At 43.6% G+C, this 20,335-nt stretch overlaps 1 protein-coding gene across 3 annotated transcripts in view; it reads left to right on the top strand.

The window, feature by feature from the left end:
• rassf5 (Ras association domain family member 5) overlaps nucleotides 1-14,836 on the top strand; it is a 33,476-nt gene extending 18,640 nt beyond the window's left edge. Inside the window, exons 1-5 of one of the 3 annotated variants that reach the window (XM_050038123.1) lie at nucleotides 1,873-2,947; nucleotides 10,108-10,221; nucleotides 10,805-11,117; nucleotides 11,211-11,326; nucleotides 11,461-14,836. In XM_050038123.1, coding sequence (XP_049894080.1) covers nucleotides 2,807-2,947; nucleotides 10,108-10,221; nucleotides 10,805-11,117; nucleotides 11,211-11,326; nucleotides 11,461-11,604 — 828 coding nt within the window. In that variant the 5' untranslated portion in view covers nucleotides 1,873-2,806 and the 3' untranslated portion in view covers nucleotides 11,605-14,836. Of the gene's footprint in view, nucleotides 1-1,872; nucleotides 2,948-10,107; nucleotides 10,222-10,804; nucleotides 11,118-11,210; nucleotides 11,327-11,460 lie in introns of those variants that run through there. The other 2 variants (XM_050038122.1, XM_050038121.1) reach the window with 2 other exon arrangements.
• Nucleotides 14,837-20,335: the final 5,499 nt, after the last annotated feature.

Here is a 20,335-nt window from a genome sequence, read left to right as displayed (position 1 = left end):
TATCATTTCAGCTGTAATACTCTCATACTGTACAAGCCACAGGATACAGTAATTATGTCAAATTCATCCTCAGAATAGTGCTTTGCCCACTCTTTGTGTAAGCACATGTGTGCGTGTGCAGGAACCTGAGAGAGTAGGAGCCTACACGCTGCTCTTGGCATCCCAGCTTCAGTCACCCACGCAATGTGGTCCAAACACACACACACATACACATGCACATTCATGCACGAGAAAAAACTGGATAACCCCAGCTGAATGTTGGCAGCTACTCTTTGCCTAGGGGACAGATAACGCAAAATTAGGACCCCTGGTAGTGTGCCAGGTAGTACTCCGGTGCGGAGTGAGCGAATACACACAATCATTCTACCCTGAAACACGATGGAGATGGCGAGGATTGGAGCAAGTGAGGAAGAGGATGATGAGTTGAGCACATTTTACCAAATCGTCTTTTACTGGCAGCAGCTTCTCAAAATGCAGTTCAGGCTGCTGCAAAACAATTACGGCATATCATTTTTTTGTAGAGTCATTTTTAGCTTAACCACTGCTACTTCTTTCTAAGTGTAATGACTGTGTAGTTAAAGATAATGAGCCGACAGTCAGAATTAAGCTAGTGCTGAGGATGTCTGTCTTGGAGGTATGTGAACTCTGTGACTAAGGCCTGTCTCTCTCCACTCTCTTGTTTGGTTCAGAGAGAACACGAATACTGCAGACGAGAGGAGATATGACAGTTCATTTCCTGCAGTCCTCTTTCTCCCCTTTTGCTCTGTTTTATAGCCACTGCTGCAGCTCTGTGTGTGTGTGTGTGTGTGTGTGTGTGTGTGTGTGTGTGTGTATGTATACGAGTGAGTATGTGTGGTTGTGTTTTCTCTCCCCTCTATCTTTACCACCCCTTACTGTGTGTGCATCAGCAGAAATTGATCTGCGTCTCACCCCACATACACTACTGCAGTCACACACACACATGCAGCACACAAGGCTTCATCGACCTGAAGCCAGCAAGAGTGTCGTTCAGCATGCATGTGTATGCGTATGTGTGTGTAGCCTCCCAGCCCCTGCACGCTGCCTCCTCCCTTAGTGATTACACTGATGGAAGCGAGGAGCAGAGCCGCAGGTAATCCGTCTTCGACCGACTCGAACCTGACAGAAAGACACCCGATGAAAGGGTGACACACTGCCCCTGCATGCTGCGGCCCTCCAGTGCCATATAGGTTTACCTATAATCACGTCTGAGTAGATTTTAAAATCATACTGCACACACAGAAACAGCGTGTGCAGACAGACGCGCGAATGCTGCATCAATCTCAGCGGTGACAAGGGCATTAGCTGCTTTTTGACAATGGGGTCACTGCCAGTCAGGGGCCAGGTTGCAGGGTCAGTGGAAGGTTAGAGGTCACTGTAATCTCCATTCAGAGGGCAATCATTCATTATTTCTTAATCTCACCTTAAGCACTGAGAGCCTTCCCCCTCGTGTAGCTCGTGTATGGTTTATTTCGGTCCCCTGATTGGTTTGGGTGTCGAAACATTAGCCCTAATTATGGCACAATGCTAAAAAGCCACATGTTAACAGTGGTTGCCATGGCTTCTCATAAGCCGTTGCGCCCTGCAGCAGATTCTCACTAGAAAAGCAGCCATCTTCCCCAGCCTCTCTCCTGTCTCCTGTCACTGCCGCTCTTACGTATGTAAAACAGGAGCTGTGAGGCTTCATATCTCTCAGTCATCAGCGTTTCTCTTTCGACTCACCCATACCTCTCTCTCTCTCTGTGTAAGAGGAAGTGGCCATGCTCTGCAGGGTGCAGTCGCTTGCAGGAAGAGAGACAGAGAGTGGAGGGAGAGTGGAGGGAGAAGGGGGAGGGTGCTCGCAGGCTGATAACACACTCAACCACAGATGGTTGAGCAAGGCTGCAAGAGAGTGAGGGAGCAAAGCGGGTGCAAAGAGACAGAAGAGAAAGAGGGGAAGGAGAAGAGAGGAAGGGAGAGTGTAAGAAAGAGAGAGAGGCTGAGTGGGAGGCATCCGTCTCTCTGCTAGTATTGCCAAAGCAACGGGGAGAAGAGGAGAGAGGAGGCAGCGCCGGGGTCTGTGAGCGTCTTGTTGCTGCGGCCAATAGATCTCCTGCTGCTGTTTACTTTGGACTCCAGGAACGGATGGATGCTCACACACATACATGCCGGACTTGAACTGAAACCGAGCTTTGTTTCTTCGCAGAGACACAGACAGAGACACAGACAGAGACACAGACACAGGAAAGCAGGATGTGGTATTGCATGCATGCCTTTATGAGTGTAGGTTTGCGGGTGTGACAGGGACTCTCAGGTGAGCAGGGTTAACTTGAAACCAACCTGTAAACTGACTCCATGACACCAGCGTGTGCCTGTGTGTGTGTGTGTGTCTATGGGACTGTTGCATACTGTGTATGAGTATTGTATGTAGCTAATGACCAGGTGCATATACTATATGGTGTGTTTGTGACACCGGCGTCAGAGCACACACACACACGCACGTCAGGAGGAAGTGACACGTCTGAGCTCGATCTCAGATTTCCTGGTCCCCTCTCTGGTGGCACGCAAAGCGCCGAATCTGAGCCGAGTTCACCTGTCTCGCCCTCACAGGCGGGACATAAACGTCTTCTGGATGCATCAGCAGAGGAGCGCTGACTTTTCCTGGATGAGTAAAGGACAGTTAGAAGCGTGGGGACTCTGATCGTGGCTGAGTGTCACATCTGCATTTTTTTCAAGATAAACCAGCACTTCCTCAAGCTGTCAACGTGCTGCTTTGGTGCTGTGCCGGGGGCCAACTCTGGACCTCTCCATGACTGTCAATACGGTGCTGACCCCTTCCATGACCAGCAGTAACAGCATGAGCAGTGGGTACTGCAGCCTGGATGAGGAAGACTTCACTTTCTTCACAGCCAAGACCTCATTCTTCCGCAAGCCCAAGCATGCAGCTAAGGTACAGAATCAGGGTAACGGTCACTCTGACAGATGAAACTGTAAGAGTAAGACAAACTCAGATGGGTCAAATGGTGGGTGTTTCAGTTGGGCTGGGAACCAAACTGCCTCGTATGTCAAAAACATGTTACCAAAAAGCAGAAGTATGGAGAGGAAGTGGTGGTGTTTGTGCATTTTTAAGCAGGCCTGTAGGTGTGTGAGAGTGTAGGAAGAGGTTACTGTCTGCCATACAGCTGTTGTGTTACATCGATCCGCCGGCCTGTTAGCCTTGTTCACCAACCTTGATGCCTTTTGGCAGCTCATTCATCATGTGAGTGGCTCGCATAGATTTAGCACCATAGTCCGGAGAGTGAGGTCTTGTGGTTTCATCTCAAGCTGGCAAAGTCAACAGAGGTGCTGAGTTAATGATGTTAACCTACAGATTCCATAGAGGCTTCTTCTCTACAGTGCGTGGGAGGGGTTTCCGTAGAAACAAAGCTGATACTTTTGCACTAGAACAAGTGTGTGTGTGTGTGTTTGTGTGTGGGTCGGGCAACTACTTGACTGTAGCAAACCATTTTCCCAGTTACCATAGCAACGTGTGGTTTTGTTGGCACACACTGTACATTTAATTACCTCACACATAATTGTGTCAGATACTAAAACTCCAGTACAGTATTACTGGCACTGCGGGGTGTAAGGTGCTACTTGTGTGTTGTTAAGGCTTGTCCCAAGATGCACAGCAGGAGATTGAATGATTTTCTGTAGGGAAAGGAGAGGGGAGTGAAGCAGATAGAAAATAAGAAAGTGTGGCCTAGTCCATACAAACATGGTTATTTCTTGAAAACGGGGTTTTTCACTCATTTGTTCTCAAAAAAATTGCTGATATAAAACTATCTCTGTCCAAATGAAAATGCAAAACACAATTAAAGGTCTGTCAAGAGCATGCCAAACCAATAGACAGCAATGTAACCTTAACCCTAAAGCCATGCAAAGAACGATAAGAAGATGCCAGCCAATCAGAAGCCTGAAAAAAAGTCTTACCAGATGGCCACCTGGAGCATTGACCTCTGTAGCACATTTTGACGCCTCTGTTTCTCAGTATAGTGGAAACATAACTGTACATTTAAGTGTAAACATGTAACATGCAGGTGCTGTAAGCAAGGCTAGAGCCAGCACTACTGTGGTTACATCCGCCATTGTACAAAATGTCACCTCATTTGTGTCATCTCACATAGGAGGAAACACTCTGACATTTAAAGTGAAAAAGCTCCCTGTCCACACGTTAACGCTGAAAACAGTTTCTGAAAATCTTCACCCTTCGTGGAGTTTTATTAAAGGTGTATTTTCAGTGAGATAAACACAGGTTGATGTGGATGAAAGGCCAAAACACATAGACAAAGCTATGTTTTCATATCTGTGTATGTGTGGACTCGGCCTGTTTCTGGTTGCACAAAAAGCCAGGAGATGAAATTCTCAAAACAACACACAGTCATTTGCATCCATGTAAAACATGCTCAGCCCTCTTCTTGCTGTCCTTGTCCTGGCAGTGCCTTTGGTGTCTGACTTGGAGAAGGTATAATCTCTGAATAATTGACCAGCTGTGTTGTCAGCGTGTGGAGTTAGGGTTGCCGCCGTGCTGCTGAGACAGAAGGGTATTGGGGTTAGCTTGTCTGGGCTGCCAGCTGATGGTGCCTGATTTCTCTGGCACTACGCAGCCAAAGAAAAATGGTTTGATATATTAGCATATCAGTACAGGCAGCTATCAAACATGGCTCTTGAATTTAGACTTATTAAAAGTAGCCATGCAGTGAAAGTGTCCTGCTTATTTCCTGTATTTGAATATGAAAAGGAAATGTAAAGATCATTGTGGCATCCTGTGAGACACATTGTCATATATATTGTGTACAAAGATTTCAAAATGTGTCTCTGTGTAAAGTCTGCTCCCATGTATGTGTGCATTTATGTCCACAGACACACAAGGAGATACTTACATTCATCAAAACAGCAGAAGGGGAGTCCAGATCCTCTTTTCTTTATGAATTATTTCCAGAGCTGAGCCTTTTGCTCCAGATTAGCCAGCCAGCTTTAATGTGTTTTGTGTGTGTGTGTGTGTGTGTGTGTGTGTGTGTGTGTGTGTGTGTGTGTGTGTGTGTGCCACTGTGATGAGCAGGGGGTATGCTCAGTTTGTCCTGCTCTGCTTTTTGATGCAGTGAAAATGAATGAGTTGCATCGCTTTTGTACAAAAAGCGTTTTCACATACACATTCACATAATAACCCTCTGCAGTGTCTCATGTACTGCACACATCAAGCAATGCTGTGGAAACAAAGTGTGGAGGTGGACTGAATATGGCACTTAATATAGAACTGTACTGTATCACATACACTTATAAAGTACTGGTATTTCAGTTTTTTTCTACACCTTCTCTCCACTACAATTCCGATGAAAATGTTTGATATTTTCACTCCACTGCACTAGTTTATTTCGCAGATAAAAACTAGACATAAAAAACATAAACTTTTAAATATGATGCATAGCTTTACATTATAACACTATATAAAGCAGTTAGATTAGCACCACTGCGATCAGATACAACATCAAAATACCTCACTTGTAATCTCGTATTGACACAGTCTGATATGCTAATTGTGTGTATGTGTGCGTTTGTGTGTGTACTGCTGGCTGTGCTGGCACACAGCGATCTCTGAGCTGTGAAATAGAATCAGCGTGTGTTCTCCATCAAGCTTCTTCTCCTCGACACTTGACCCAGTAAAGGGGTTGTGCTAACGCATACACTGTTATCAGTGTGTGTGCGTATGTATACTCGTACTTGCTACATGTTGAGGACCGAAATACATTTTAACTCAACAGAGTGAGGACATTATTGGAAAGTGAGGACATTTTGGCCAGTCCTCACTTCTTCAAAGGCCAGTTTGAGGGATTTATGTTGAGGTTAGGGCAAGGGTTGAGATTAAGCATTTAGCTGTGATTGTTAAGGTTAGGGTAAAGGACTAGGGAATACATTATGTCAGTGATGGTCCTCACAAACACAGATGAACAGGGAGATGTGTGTGTGTGAATTTTGTCTTCATTTTTTTGCTTATTTATTTATTTATTTGAGTATTGCTAGTTAAGTTCTGACATTATGGGCCGTCTACTCAATCTTGGCCAGTTGTAATAGATCTCGAAGACTAGAGTTACCTGAAGATCATGATGTCAATCGCGCACACACACACACACACACACACACACACACACACACACACACACACACACACACACGCAGGTTTGACTGAAGTCAACAGTCAGTTCAAGTTTACAAAAAGGTGGTCAGGTTAGTTTTTACTGCAACATTTCAAGCAGTGACATGACCTCACTTGTCTGATCTCATCAGAGTGAGAGCATCATGTCACCCTGAGGGGTGTGTGTGCGCGTGTGTGTGGCATGTGTACATATATGTGTGCGCCCCTTATGTAACAGTCCTAGATATCTTACACACGTTAAGCTGCTTTACATCTGTCTGAATCACACCATAAAGCTGGATCAGCTGACCTGGACCTGTCACCTGTAATATTGTTATTATCAGACAGACACTGATCAGTCATTCAGTTGGTACTTATTGCCAGAGGCCTGTGTTTTCTAGGTAAAGATGAACCTTAGTTGTCGTATTCTTTCAGTGAAGAGAGCACATTTGTACTTCAACTTGTGTCATCAGGTACATTTTTGTCTGGATGCTCCGTGCCTAGAACTGGGTATGCTGAGTTAAAATTAAGATCCTTGAACCTGTTAGAATAGAGCTCTGAAACCACAGATGCAGTGGGGGAATGTAGATGATTTTTGTGTCATATTTTTCATCAAGTTGACCAAGGTGTCAGCCCCTCATCACAGCACAGACTGTGCAAACCCTTCAGTGTTCACATCTGTCTCTGTTTCTGTGCCTTGCTGGCTATTTGCTCCCTTGTGACCTGGTCCGAGCAAGGCAGTGTCCCAGGACTTTGTGGAACTCTCAGGGGCGGAAACTGCTCTATTGTCCTGCTCTATTGTCCCCTGACCACTCTCACTGGTATGCAGAAAGGGAGGGCAGGGCACTGCCTCTGATACATTTAGAAACATGCATACAAACGCAGGAATTCCTGCGAGGTTCTTTTCACTTTGTTGCCGTAGACTTGGGAGGAATCTTGGATACAAGTCAACTCTCTGTATCCCTCAGAGTCTTTTCTTAATCCTTGATTTTGCCGTACATGCTTAATGTTTAACCACCAGAGTTTTATAAAACTGTATGGGTTTTTATATTATTATGTATTCATGAGTCTGTGGAGACACAGAACCAGGGGTCTTATTACAGAAACTCTGTAATCCTATCTTATCTCCGTTTAGGATGACATTTAGGATTTTTGTTATCACAGAAACATGTTTCCTAACTGCATTTTGAAAAAATCTGATCTTAGGATAGGAATTCAGCTATCTATTTTAGGGATTACTCAAGTGAAGTTAGGATGGCACAGACCCTGTCCTTAATTCAGAATTACTGCCATAAATGGCAGCAGCATGATTGTGAGGCCTGTGTGGTAATGGTAATGAAGATGGGGAACGACATGAACAAATGTAAGGATTAAAGAAGGCTACTCAAACTGTATGATGTCACTTTAAATTTCTTGGACCATGTATCAATGGGTATATATCAACTGCCAAGACGATTAATTTTGAATTTGATCAACATGCTACGTCCAGCTCTGGAGATTCCTACAAGGAAGCATGGGGTTCAGCCAGTGGTCGTACAGATGACAAATTCACTACATTTTTCCTAGACTGAGGTTGAGGATTATTATATTATGTTGATATTATGTCTTGTCCAGCTCGAATGGCCTACTGACACATTCTCATCATAGATACACGCATGAAAGGACGACTGCCAATTGGAGGGTTAATCAGATTTACAGTTATAGTTCAGATTTCCTTAAGGTATAAAGATAAGACAAGACATCTGAGACAGGACAGAAAACAGCCACAAGTTTAGGAATTGCTTCCGTTATAGGAAGATAGGATTTTCCCTGTCTTTTAAACTTAAGTTAAAGGTCCAGTGTGAAGGTTATAGGGCGACATATTGGCAGAAATTGAATATAATATAATAAGTATGTGTTCTTCGTTGATTTCGTTGCATTATCGTTACCTTAGAAGGAGCTGTTTATATCTACGTAGGGAGCAGGTCCTCATCCGCCGTGTGGCATTGCCATGTTTCTACAGTGGCCCAGAATGAATAAACCAAACACTGACTCAAGATTGGATCCATGTTTTCTCATTTGCCACCCTAGCACTGCTACAATCAGTGTTTTTATCAGCGTAAAGCATCAGGTCCTTTTTTATTGTGGAGAGGAAGAGAGCTCCGCAGATAATTCGGCTCCCAACAAAAACCTCCTGAATGTCTGACTCTCAAGTTGTCAGACAAAGAAGGTGAGCACACATTAGTCTGTGCTCATTTCCGACATGCAAAACAGCACTGGAGAAACACTGATTTGTAACATGAACCTGCTTAATTCAGTGTTTTAACCAGTTCAAATCACCTGGTCCATTTGTTTTGGAGAGAAAGAGAACCCTGCGGCTCACGGCGAAAACCTCCTGAACAATGAAGACTTGAGGAATTCTAACGAGGACAAGTTCCATATGCTTGCAATCTGCAGTCCTCACCTCTAGATGCCACTAAATCTTGTACACTGGACCTTTAAGACAGGGCAAGCAGTTACAATATTTTCCTGGAATGATGCCTCAGGGCTGTAACTTTAAATATTCAAACTGTGTTTTATGTCCTAATTAAAAGGGATCTCAATCGTTCAGATTGTTACATGCTGTGATAATAATAGCTGCGTTCACCACAGCATGGACAAATACCATGATAGTGGGTCCATAATTGCACAGAGGAGCGGCTGATGATAAGTGTGGAGGAGATAAAAGTAGCAACAAAAAGAATGAGCTATGTGGTAGGCAAAATCAGAAGCCCCTGTTTTTCACTGTTCCTGTTCACACATGGACACATAAAACAGCAAACACACGCACGCACGCACACACACACACACACACACACACAGAGTTCTGTCCTGGCATCTATCTTCAAACAGCCTTGAAACTCTAAATGCTACAGTGTTGTCACCTCCTTTTGCTGAATGTCAGCCAGGATGAGCTAAGCTACACTTGTGCTGTATGTGTGTTGTTTAGTACCTTCAGTCTATTTGTGTGCATACACAGAGACACACTCATGCTCTTGCACACTGCATCTGTGTTGAATGAAACGGTGACTTCATCGCACAACCCGAGGACTCCCCTACAGAAACGATTCCTGCCCTGCATTCGCTCTCTCTCTCACACACACACATTGTCTCTCTCTTCCTCTGCCCCAGAAAATGCAAACGAACAGGAGAAGGGAAGAAAAAAAAATGCTATTGTGAGATAGAGAGCATGCATCCCACTGTACTATAAATAACCCAGTCAAACTCTGTGTTGCTAAGGCTGGCTCAGCAGCCGCTCTTTCATCATTCCTCACCCCTTACTCGCCTTTTTCCCTGCCTCCCTCCTCATCGCCTCCTTTTTCCTTTCATTGCTCCTTCCCTCCCTCCCTCTCTCTCTCTCCCTCTTTCTCATCTGTTTAGTCACAGAGACAAATGAGTAAGAGTGAGAGGGAGGCAACCCTGTCAATATCCTCGTGCTGTGATGCTGAATGCATGATGTGCTCCATTCACAACATTTCCTGTCCCTATGTATAGCCGCGGAGTCGAGTAACCCCGCTGTGGAAGAAGAGAGGGTGTAGTGGCAATAAGAATCCCTCCATCACCGTCAGTCAGAGATGCAGCTTTGCCTCCTGAGGTTGACAAAGATGGAGGATAGGAGAGGGTGGCAGGGTGTTGTCACAAGTAGGGCAGGAATCAGCCTTGATAATCTTGTTTCAAACCAAATATGACACCTGATATGCCCACAAGTCAGTGGGTCCACTTGTGTTTTTTAAAGGTTTGCAGGGTAGAAGGGTTTCTCTTGATTCTGGTGTATTTAGACATCTATTCATAAACTTGAGCAAAGCAAGATTTTTTTCAACAGAAATTGTGTAGGAAGCAGCACCATCTGCTGGTTAAAACACAACACTGCTACTACCAGATATTTTGATTCTGACAACCTCTCTGTTTTTGATTTACAGCAGAAAGAAACAAAGGAGGAAGAGGAGAAAGGAACAAAGGACCTGTCGGAAGAAGAGGTGCGGACAAGGATAGAAGAGTACAACGCTCAAGTCTCTGAAAATGGCATGAAACTGGTGAGTTTTTCTTGTTGTCGCTGCGCAATGTACTGTACTGTTTAAGGTCAAACTAACAATGAAACCAGTTTTTATAACTTCCTCGCTTTCATTCAGATAGAAACAAGCCTCCAAGCTTCAATCGTTGCCGTTGTAATCACTGTCTAAATCAGTATTTGAATGCACTGTTGTCAGACAAGGAAATGTAACCTTAGTGATAGTTTTGTGACTCCAACTCACTCTCATCGAAAATATGCGATATGCTCTCAAGATGTCCAAAAGGTCAAGCATCTGGAATAGAATCAAAATCAACCAAGATGACCACCAAAATGTTGAGTGTCAGATATGACTAAGGAAACTGGCATGTCCCACATCTATACTAAGCTTGGCAAATCACCTGAAAACTGAAAGTAACAGCTTCGTCGTCATGCAATGTAGGCTTTTTTTCTAGCTATCATGGCTAATGTTACTGTTACCTGCGTACAGTACATACATACAGCATCCAACATACAGTACCTCCTTCCAGTCCTGTTATAACACACATGTCAGCACTGAAACATGCCTTCAATCTCTTACTGTCTCCCTTAATCTCTGTGCGTTCCAGGCTTCAGATGGATCCTACACAGGTTTCATTAAGGTCCACCTGAGGCTCAGTCGACCAGTCACAGTCCCCGCTGTGGAGGCGGCAGGCTCAGAAGGAGCGTCCAAGCAGGCAGGCGGCCACACTGAAGGGACGGACTGTGCGCAGAGCGAAAAGAGAACATCCTTCTACCTACCATGTGACTGTGTGAAGCAGATCCACATCAGCTCTCTGACCACCACCAGAGAGGTCATCCAGGGCTTGCTGAAGAAGTTCATGGTGTTGGACAATCCCCGCAAATTTGCATTGTACAGGCAGACGCACCGCGACGGACAGGGTGAGGACAAGACACCTGGTTGAAAGCTCATTTGCAGAAAACGTGTAGTAGACAGCACTGAATGATGTTTTTCTTTGTGCTTTCCTCCTCCAGATCTGTTCCAGAAGCTTCCTCTATGTGAGCGTCCACTTCTCCTGAGGTTGATAGCAGGGCCTGACGCAGAGCAGCTCAGCTTTGTCCTCAAGGAAAATGAGACTGGAGAGGTGGAGGTGAGAAAACACACACAAACACACTTTAGTTGGCAATAAAGGGGATTTATAAAGGCTGAGGTAACATTCCTTTTTGATACAAAAACAAATTTTCTGCAGTGGTATTATAATCAGCTTCTCTCATTCTCTGACAGTGGCATGCATTCTCTGTCCCTGAGCTACAAAACTTCCTGGTAATCCTGGAGAAAGAGGAGGCGGAGCGTGTGCGGGCAGTGGAACAAAAATACACCATGTACCGAAAGAAACTACAACAGGCCCTCCAACAACATGACCCCTGACCCGTTCACCTGTTACCTTATAACCTCAACCCAGGGAGAGACTGACCCTTTGAACGTTGACCCCCTCCCCCTCAACACCCGTGATCTATTCAGAGACTGGAGCCGGAGCTGAACTTGTCTCCACCCTCCACACATACACCCAAACATACAGTACATTTACACACAGATGCATACCCTTTCTCAGGACGCATACAAGCCCCCCTACCATCCACACATCCACTCCCCGAGGAGAGAATCAGGGGTTGAAAGCGACGTGAAAGGCTACAGGGTGTGTGGTCTGCTAGCTGATTTGAAAAGCAGTGCTTTCATTGCCAAGGACACACACAGAAAGATCACAGCGACGCAAGATCTGAAAGTCTGACTTAAGATCTCGTTTGGGACTGATATGAATCATTAGTGTTTTTAAAAATTTCCCTCTCCTTCTGCTACTGCTGCTGCTACTGCTACTGCAAGTGTTACTTATGCATGAGTCTCTCTCAGCTCATCCCCCTGCACATAGAGTTAGAAGTAAAACAGAAGGCATGATTACTCTTTGGTGGAAGGACAATCATACTGAGTGTTCTTTTTTTCTTGGAATATATGTATAGGGTTATCACCAGATGTGTTATTTTTGTGCCGGAATATAAACATGTGGATTTGTGAGGGAGGTGTTTGGAGTCAAGGCTTGAGGCAAAAGGCTGTGGATGCTGGAACAAGACATGGAAAGATAAGAAAGTGAGATCCATTCTCTGATTTTTCTCAGGGAGCATGCGTCGAGCAAAGAGACAACCTAAAGGAGGAAAGAAACCGAAATCCACCCTTCAACACCCCGTTTTAGCCCACTTTGTCCAAAATCTCAGCTTTTTTTATTTGTTTCTATTATTTCAATTTCCTAGTTTAACAACATGTTAGAAGACGCTTTCAGGTGTTTCGCTGACAGAAAGGTCTTCAATCTGACCCAGTTACCACACAAATCTAACCTCTTTTATGACATTAAAGGGCAGCTTTGGTATTTTTCAGTCTGGACCCTATTTTCCCATGTTTTTTATGTCTAATGGAGACAAATTTCAAAATTGGTCCAGTATTAAATGAGAGCGCTGCAGCCCACAGCTGTGAAACAGGCTGCAATGTAACGTCAAAGGGCAGTTGTGCGCCATCAATTAACATCCAGTAAAAGTGCTTGTTTCTTTCACTGTCAGGCTCAGATTATTAGTGTGTTTGAAAACATTATGAAAAGGATCCTTACAAAGATAGACCTTTTTGTTAAAAAGTAAGAATCTTTTTGTTTTACTAGAAACAGACCCGAAATTGCTGTCAGCAAACTCACCAAACTCCATTTAAATAAACAGTGAATAGTGAATAGAGGCAGCATATTTTCACACCTAACTGGGTGAACTGAGGGTTCATTTCAACCAAATTAGAGTTGTGGATTGCTGGAACGGTGAAAGAAGGAACCAAGGCAGCTTTTGTGAGTGTTATTTTGTGTCTGTCGACTTTGAATGAAGAGTGTTTTATAATGATAAAATCACTGTTTATTTAAATGGAGTCTGGTGGATTCGACCGTGGCGATTTTGGGGCTGTTTCTGGCTAAACAAAAAGGATCATACTCTTTCACAAAAAGATCTATCTCTGTAGGAATCCTTTCCATAATGTTGTCAGACACTTGAAAAAACTATCTGAGCCTGTCAGTGGCAAAAAAGCACTTTAAGTGGATGATAATTGATGGCGCACGATTGCCCTTTAACATTACATTGCAGCCTGTGTCGCAGCGCTTTCGCTCAATACCGAACCAGTTTCAGGAACTGTGTCTCCATTCGTCACTTAGACACAAAATCACAGGAAAATAGGATCCAGGTTGAAAAATACCAAAGTTACCCTTTAACTGTTATTCCATTTTCCCTCCCTAAATCCAGATTCAACCAACCTTGCACGAACTGCCAAGCAAGGCAAAACACATACCTTCACAGATTTTACACTTTATTGTAAAAGTGATTTTACACTGTTATTATATGGGTTGCATTTGAATGTGATGGGATTTTCACACCAAAGCTCAGAGGGACAGATCTATTGAGAGGATTTTAAAGGGATGAGAGACATTTGGAAGTTTATCTAATTATAAAGGTGGTGTATGTAAAAAAGAAATTAATTAACCAGCTTCTGTTTTTGCACATGTAGATGCAGTTACTGAAGGGCCCACAGCTCTGGGGCTGGGCATGCATTTCTGCTTCTCTTTTCTTTTTACCTCCCCACCTTCCACCCCAAAAAAAGAAACGAAAAATATATAAAGTTCATGATAATGGCTATGATGTACCAATGACGTGTTTGCAATGCATATGTATTATGTAGACACTGGAAAAGAGTGACAAGGTTTAACTTTGTTGTTATTGCGATGAATATTAATATTCTTTTGGTATCATTCCTACTGGTTGGTGTGTGTGTGTGTGTGTGTGTGTGTGGGTGTATGTGTGTGCGCTCATATAGAGCAGGGAGGATATTGTGAATTGTGTTTTATAATGAGTGTCTGTGTGTGATCAGCGCTCCCTTATTGGGCCTCACTTATCAAGTATAAAAACATGCATTGAGTGTAATATAACACATTACAACTGCAAATTAGGTTGTTTTGGAAAACATATTTGACATGCATGTAACATAAAATGAATGCATCTATCCATAGCATTTACTGTAAACATTTCTCATGCGCACACAGGCTTATTTTTCACCCTTTAGATACAATATAAATACTGATAAATGAGGCTCGTCGTCCATAAGCACATGCTTCTCAGTAAACCCAAACCTGTTCTTTGTTTTTACGCCACCACCCAAAGCCCAAGCTGTTCCTGCTGGCAGTGCCTTTTGTTTCATGTGCCCCTGTGGATCTACGTATGTAAGGTGTGTTTCAGCACACAGGTGCCTGCGTGGATGTGTGGGTGCTTTAGCATGTGTGCAAATCTACGTTTCTTGGGTGGTGTTGTACATGTATTTTTCTCTTTCTTTCCCCGACTCTCAACACATTTGTCTCTCCAACAAACTCTCTGTGTGGGTGTGTGTGCGTGCATGTGTGCGTGCGTGCTTGTTATTTATTTCATGGTCCACCTCATCCATATGATAATATGTCAAGGATGCCGAGACTTGATGCTTTTTTTTGCAATTTATTTTGTTTAATTTGAAGAAGTGTGTATAAATATAGCAGTAGAACTGTACAGAATATCACAAAGAAATAAAAAGGTCATCCCTTTATTGAGATGTTCTCATATCCTCATGTCCTTTCACTGAAGGCCATACAAAGTACGGAACATTACTGGAGGTTACGTAAGTGATGACTCTTCTGCATTTTATGTTTCCCCATGTTTCAATGTGTCTCTACATTATGAGGCCCAGAGTGGTTCCCTATGTATAGGTCTTCAACCCTAATTGCACCATGTAAGCTTTTATCACACCACATAGAATATTTTCTCACAGAGAAACTGTATTTCTCATAAAGTTATGAACCGAAGGATGCATCCAAGAAGAATTCCCAAAGAGATGCCTCTCAGTTATCTTGACTGACGAGGCATTGTTCTCAGCTCTTTAGTACAGAGTTGGGTTAAAAAAAAGGGAACTAACACTAGTTTCACTTCTCCATATTGGTCTGTCCAACAAATGTTTCTTTGAGCTAGACGCTTGATTCTAACCAACCACTGGAGTGAGAACTGATGCAAAGGAAATAACGTGCTGTTGTTACTACTGTTATACGTCAATGCAAACCGAACATCTAATCAGCCAATCACATGGCAGCAGCTCAGTGCATTTAGGCAAGTAGACATGGGAAAGGTGATCTGCTGACGTTCAAACCAGGCATCAAAATGGTTGCCTGGGTCCAGGCCTTTCAGTCTGCCCACTCCACTGAGTTCAAGTTGACTGAGCATAACAAGTTGACAGTTCTGTCTGACATCAGGCAATCAATATGGGGAACAAAGGTGATTCAAGTGACTATGAACATGGCATTGTTGTTGGTACCAGATGGGCTCCTTAGAGTATTTCAAGAACAGCTAATCTACTGGGATTTTCAAAGCAGCAATCTCAGGGGTAGTCTCTTACACAGACACCAATGATGTCAGCACGGTGGCTGACTCTGTCGTCTGTGGACATTCCCACAGGAAAGTTGTAATAGAACTAGCGCTGGCTCCCAGCGGCAGTGATGTGATTGGATCCAAATCTGTGTACTTCTGTACTTCCTTGACCAACGGCTGATTAACTTTGCCTTACACCCACCTACACCGGAATTGCTGTTCCCCGCATTGTTGTCCGTAGTACAACAGAAAAGGAAGTGTTCAGTGCATTGCAAGAATAGATTAAAATGGATATGATTTCATTTGATTCAGCTATATTGCAGAGCTGCAACGTCTCTGTTACATGTAACATATGTGCCGCACCTATGGCAATGCCGTCACGTGGTCTGGATATCCCCGCCCATTTCTATTACAAAACGAAAGATGAATGTCCCCAGACTCCCATTCCGAAGTAAGGGAGGCCAGTCACGCGAGACTATCTCAGGGTCTGAGAAATGAAGTCAACAAGAAGTGCTAAAAACTGCAGTTCCTATAATGGCCACTTGAGGCTGACTCCAAAACTGATTCAATCCCCATAGATGCTCATGTTAAAATGCCCAACTTTACAGCAGAAATAAACCTGTCAACAGCCTAGTACAAAAACAGTTTTGGTCTCTATAGCTCATTTCCCTGTTCATGACAACTGTACAAGGGTTCATTTTTATGTAGGACAAATTTTAAATTTGTCCAAATACAGTCACCTCGGGTCACTTCTGGTTCCAAAAATCCAATATGGTGATAGCCAACATACCAAACGTGAGGCTCACCAATGGGTGATGTCCCAGGTCTATGGGATTTTCATGCACAACCAACTTTAGGGTTTACAGAGAATGCTCTTAATAAATATCCAATGAGCCATCCATCCTGCCTTGTATTAACAATTTTGACTGGTGGTTACGGTGTGGGGGATATTTTCTTGGCACACTTTGGGCCTCATACTAACATCTGAGAATTGTTCAAATGCCACAGCCTACTTGTGGATGGTAAATAATAAACGGACCTGCATTTGTATAGCGCCTTTCTAGTCATCCAACTACTCATAGCGCATTTGACGCTACAAGTCACATTCACCCATTCACACACGTGGTCGAGGCTACCATACATGGTGCCACCTGCTACTCAGTTTTAAACACACTCACACACCCGATGGAAGCATCATTGGGAGCAATTTGTGGTTCAATATCTTGCTCAAGGAAACCTCGACATGCAGACTGGAGGAGCCGGGGATTGAACTGCTGATCTTCTGACTGGTGGAAGACCCACTCTCTCTCTGAGCCACAGCAGCCCCAGTGTGCTGACCATGTCGGTCCCTTTATGACCACTGTGTACCCATCTTCGAATACCTACCTCCAGCAGGACAACACGCCATGTGGCAAAGCTCAAATCATCTCAAACTTGTTCAGTGGTTCACTGTGCTCAAATAGTCTCTGCTGTCACCAGATCTCAATCCAGTAGAGCACCTTTAGGATGTGGTGGAACGGGAGCATCATGGATGTGCAGCCGTCAGTCCTGCACCAACTGTGTGATGCTATCATGTCAATGTGGACCACAGTCTCTGAAGAATGCTTCCATCACCTTGTTGGACCTACATCATTAGGAATTAAGGCAGTTCTTCAGGGGCAAAAGGGGGCCAACCCAGTACAAGCAAGGTGTACCTAATAAAGTGGCGGCTGGGTTGAGCTAGACACTGAATCACAACCAACCAATTGAGTGAGAATCACTGCAAAGGAACCAGAAATTTGCTTTAGTTACTGCTATTATGTGCACATCATAGTCATATTGGAGACAGTATATTCAAGGTTTTAGTGACTGCAGATTAGATTGATTGAGTTTTAATATCTCTTAATAGAGACACTTAATGAAACATTTAGTGGTTCAGTGATTTGAGCTGATGTGCTGTCCAGGCATGCCCCAAGTAGAAAGTGCTGAGCTTTTCATCTGAGGTTTTCATCACAGAGGCAACCTTGCATTGCTTTCAAATCACCAGCAGGTGGCAGTACTTCATCTAAATTCCAAGTATAACATGCAGAATGTAAACTGTGAGTGTAAATGCCCACATGCACGTGAGTGATTTTGTTTTCATATGTCCTGTTATGCTTGAAATGATAAAACATTAAGGTTTTGCAGTGACACCCACTGTTTTACACAATACTTTCCCTGATGCGACCTGTTTTCAAAGGGCATTCAAAATGAGGTGTTAGATCAGTAAACCCACAGGTGTCAGTGTCCGTCACAGGCTCTGAGACCAAATACAGCCAGAACCCACAACCCCCGCACGGACCTATAGGTAGCTTTGCACCTGGTCCCATCTCTTGCTGGGGTTGTAAATTCACTGGCTGTGATTAGAGTGCCTCACCATCCACACACTTACACCTTGAACCCTTTTGAGAGGAAAGTGCAATAAGCAGATCAGTTTATAGCCATTGTCACCCTACTCTCTCTATACACCACCATCTAAGAATAATCAGCACGGCCAAGCTGGCCTTAAGGGCTGGCTGCTGCCCAGAGGGCCACCTAAAACTGTGTCAGTATGCTTATTTATGGCAGCAAATATAGACAGGCCCCTCTTCTCACCTCTGAGAAAGAGCTAAGATTAGCATCACCCTCTGCCAAGCATGTATCACTGTCTGAATTTAGCCTGCTCCCCTTCTCATGCCTGCCCGGTCTCACTCCGCCTGTCCTCTGCCCTGCCCCTAACTATATCTAGCCCTGTATAGATCTCCATACCCTCTCCAGTTTCAGTCCATGGTTCAGCTTTCCTGACAGGGTATGCAAAGTGAAAGACCAACAGCACTGTGTGGGCCTGAGCAGAGGTCTTCTTAGCCCTTGGTCTGCAACTAGTGGTTAGCTTCATTATCAGGTCCATTATTTATCAATATGCTGTTTGGTTTCTAACAAGTAAAAAAAAAAGGCTGAGCTGATGCTTTACAACTGTCAGACCAATACTCCAAGGAGAACTAAGAAAACTATGTACTACTTCCATAAAGTTAGAACCAGTGATTTTTTTTCACACTTTCCCTCAGAAATACTTAGTTTGGACTTAGTCTTCTGATCAGCTAACTGATAGAGTAATCGTTTCAACTCTACTTTGCCGTAACAACTTCTAACAAACTTATTTTAACAAAAAAAGTAAACATTTTTGAAAGCATTCATTCATTCATTTTCTGTAGATGCTTATCTTGTTGAGGGTCGTGGGGGGGCTGGAGCCTATCCCAGCTGACACTGGGCAAGAGGCGGGTTACACCATGGACAGGGTCACACCTACAGTCAATTTAGAGTCACCAATTGACCTGCATGTCTTTGGATTGTGGGAGGAAGCTGGAGTACCCGGAGAAAACCCATGCTGGCATGGGGAGGACATGCAAACTCCACAGAAGCACAGAAGGGCCCCCCCACCCTCAGTTCGAACCAGGAACCCTCTTGCTGGGAGGAGACAGTGCTAAGCACTGCACCATCATGCCACCCTGAGAACATTCATTATTTTTATAAATGTAATAGATTGTTAGGCTACTCTGTTGTTACACTGGCATTACACTTTATGTGGAGGACATTATGACTTGTTTAGGACTTGGAACTTGACTCGAGACTTGTCAGTTTTGACTTGGGACTTGATTCTGGACTTGTCAGTTTTGACTTAGGATTCGACACAGGACTTGTCAATTTTGACTTGGAACTTGACTCGAGACTTTTCAGTTTTGACTTGGAACTTGACTCAGAACTTGTCAGTTTTGACTTGGGACTAGACTCGGGACTTGTCAGTTTTGACTTGGGACTTGACTTGGGACTTTTCAATTTTGACTTGGAACTTGACTCAGAACTTGTCAGTTTTGACTTGGGACTAGACTTTGGACTTGTCAGTTTTGACTTGGAACTTGACTCAGAACTTGTCAGTTTTGACTTGGGACTTGACTCGGGACTTGTCAGTTTTGACTTGGAACTCGACTTGGGACTTTTCAATTTTGACTTGGAACTTGACTTGGAACTTGTCAGTTTTGACTTGGGACTAGACTTGGGACTTGTCAGTTTTGACTGGGGACTTGACTTGGGACTTTTCAGTTTTGACTTGGAACTTGACTCTGGATTTTTCAATTTTGACTTGGAACTCGACTTGGGACTTGTCAGTTTTGATGTGGGACTTGACTCAGGATTTTTCAGATTTGATTTGGAACTTGACTTGGGACTTGTCAATTTTGACTTTGGACTTGACTTGGGACTTGTAAGTTTTAACTTGGAACTTGACTAGGGATTTTTCAGTTCTGACTTGGAACTTGACTTTGGACTTGACATGGGACTTGTCAGTTTTGATTTGGAACTTGACTTTGGACTTGTCAGTTTTGACTTGGGACTTGACTCGGGACTTGTCAGTTTTGACTTGGGACTTATCAGTTTTGACTTGGGACTTGACTTGGAACTTCAGTGCAAAGACTTGTGACATTTCAAAACAATGACTTGGTTCCACCTGTGCTTTTTAATAATTAATAACACTCAGCACGCGCCTGCAGTCTTGGATTGTTGTCATTAAACTCTAATAATGACTTGATAATATTTATAACTGCAGACTTAATGCTAATTACACTTTATTAATGATTTATAACAACAGCTTAGATGTTAATAACCATTTTTAATGCTTTATTAACATGAATAACTGAAAATGTCATCTTTTA

Source organism: Epinephelus moara, chromosome 24, assembly GCF_006386435.1.
Source record: "Epinephelus moara isolate mb chromosome 24, YSFRI_EMoa_1.0, whole genome shotgun sequence".
NCBI lineage: Eukaryota > Metazoa > Chordata > Actinopteri > Perciformes > Serranidae > Epinephelus > Epinephelus moara.
The sequence above is the reverse complement of the archived record's forward strand: the minus strand, read 5'-3'. Positions and strand labels throughout refer to the sequence as shown.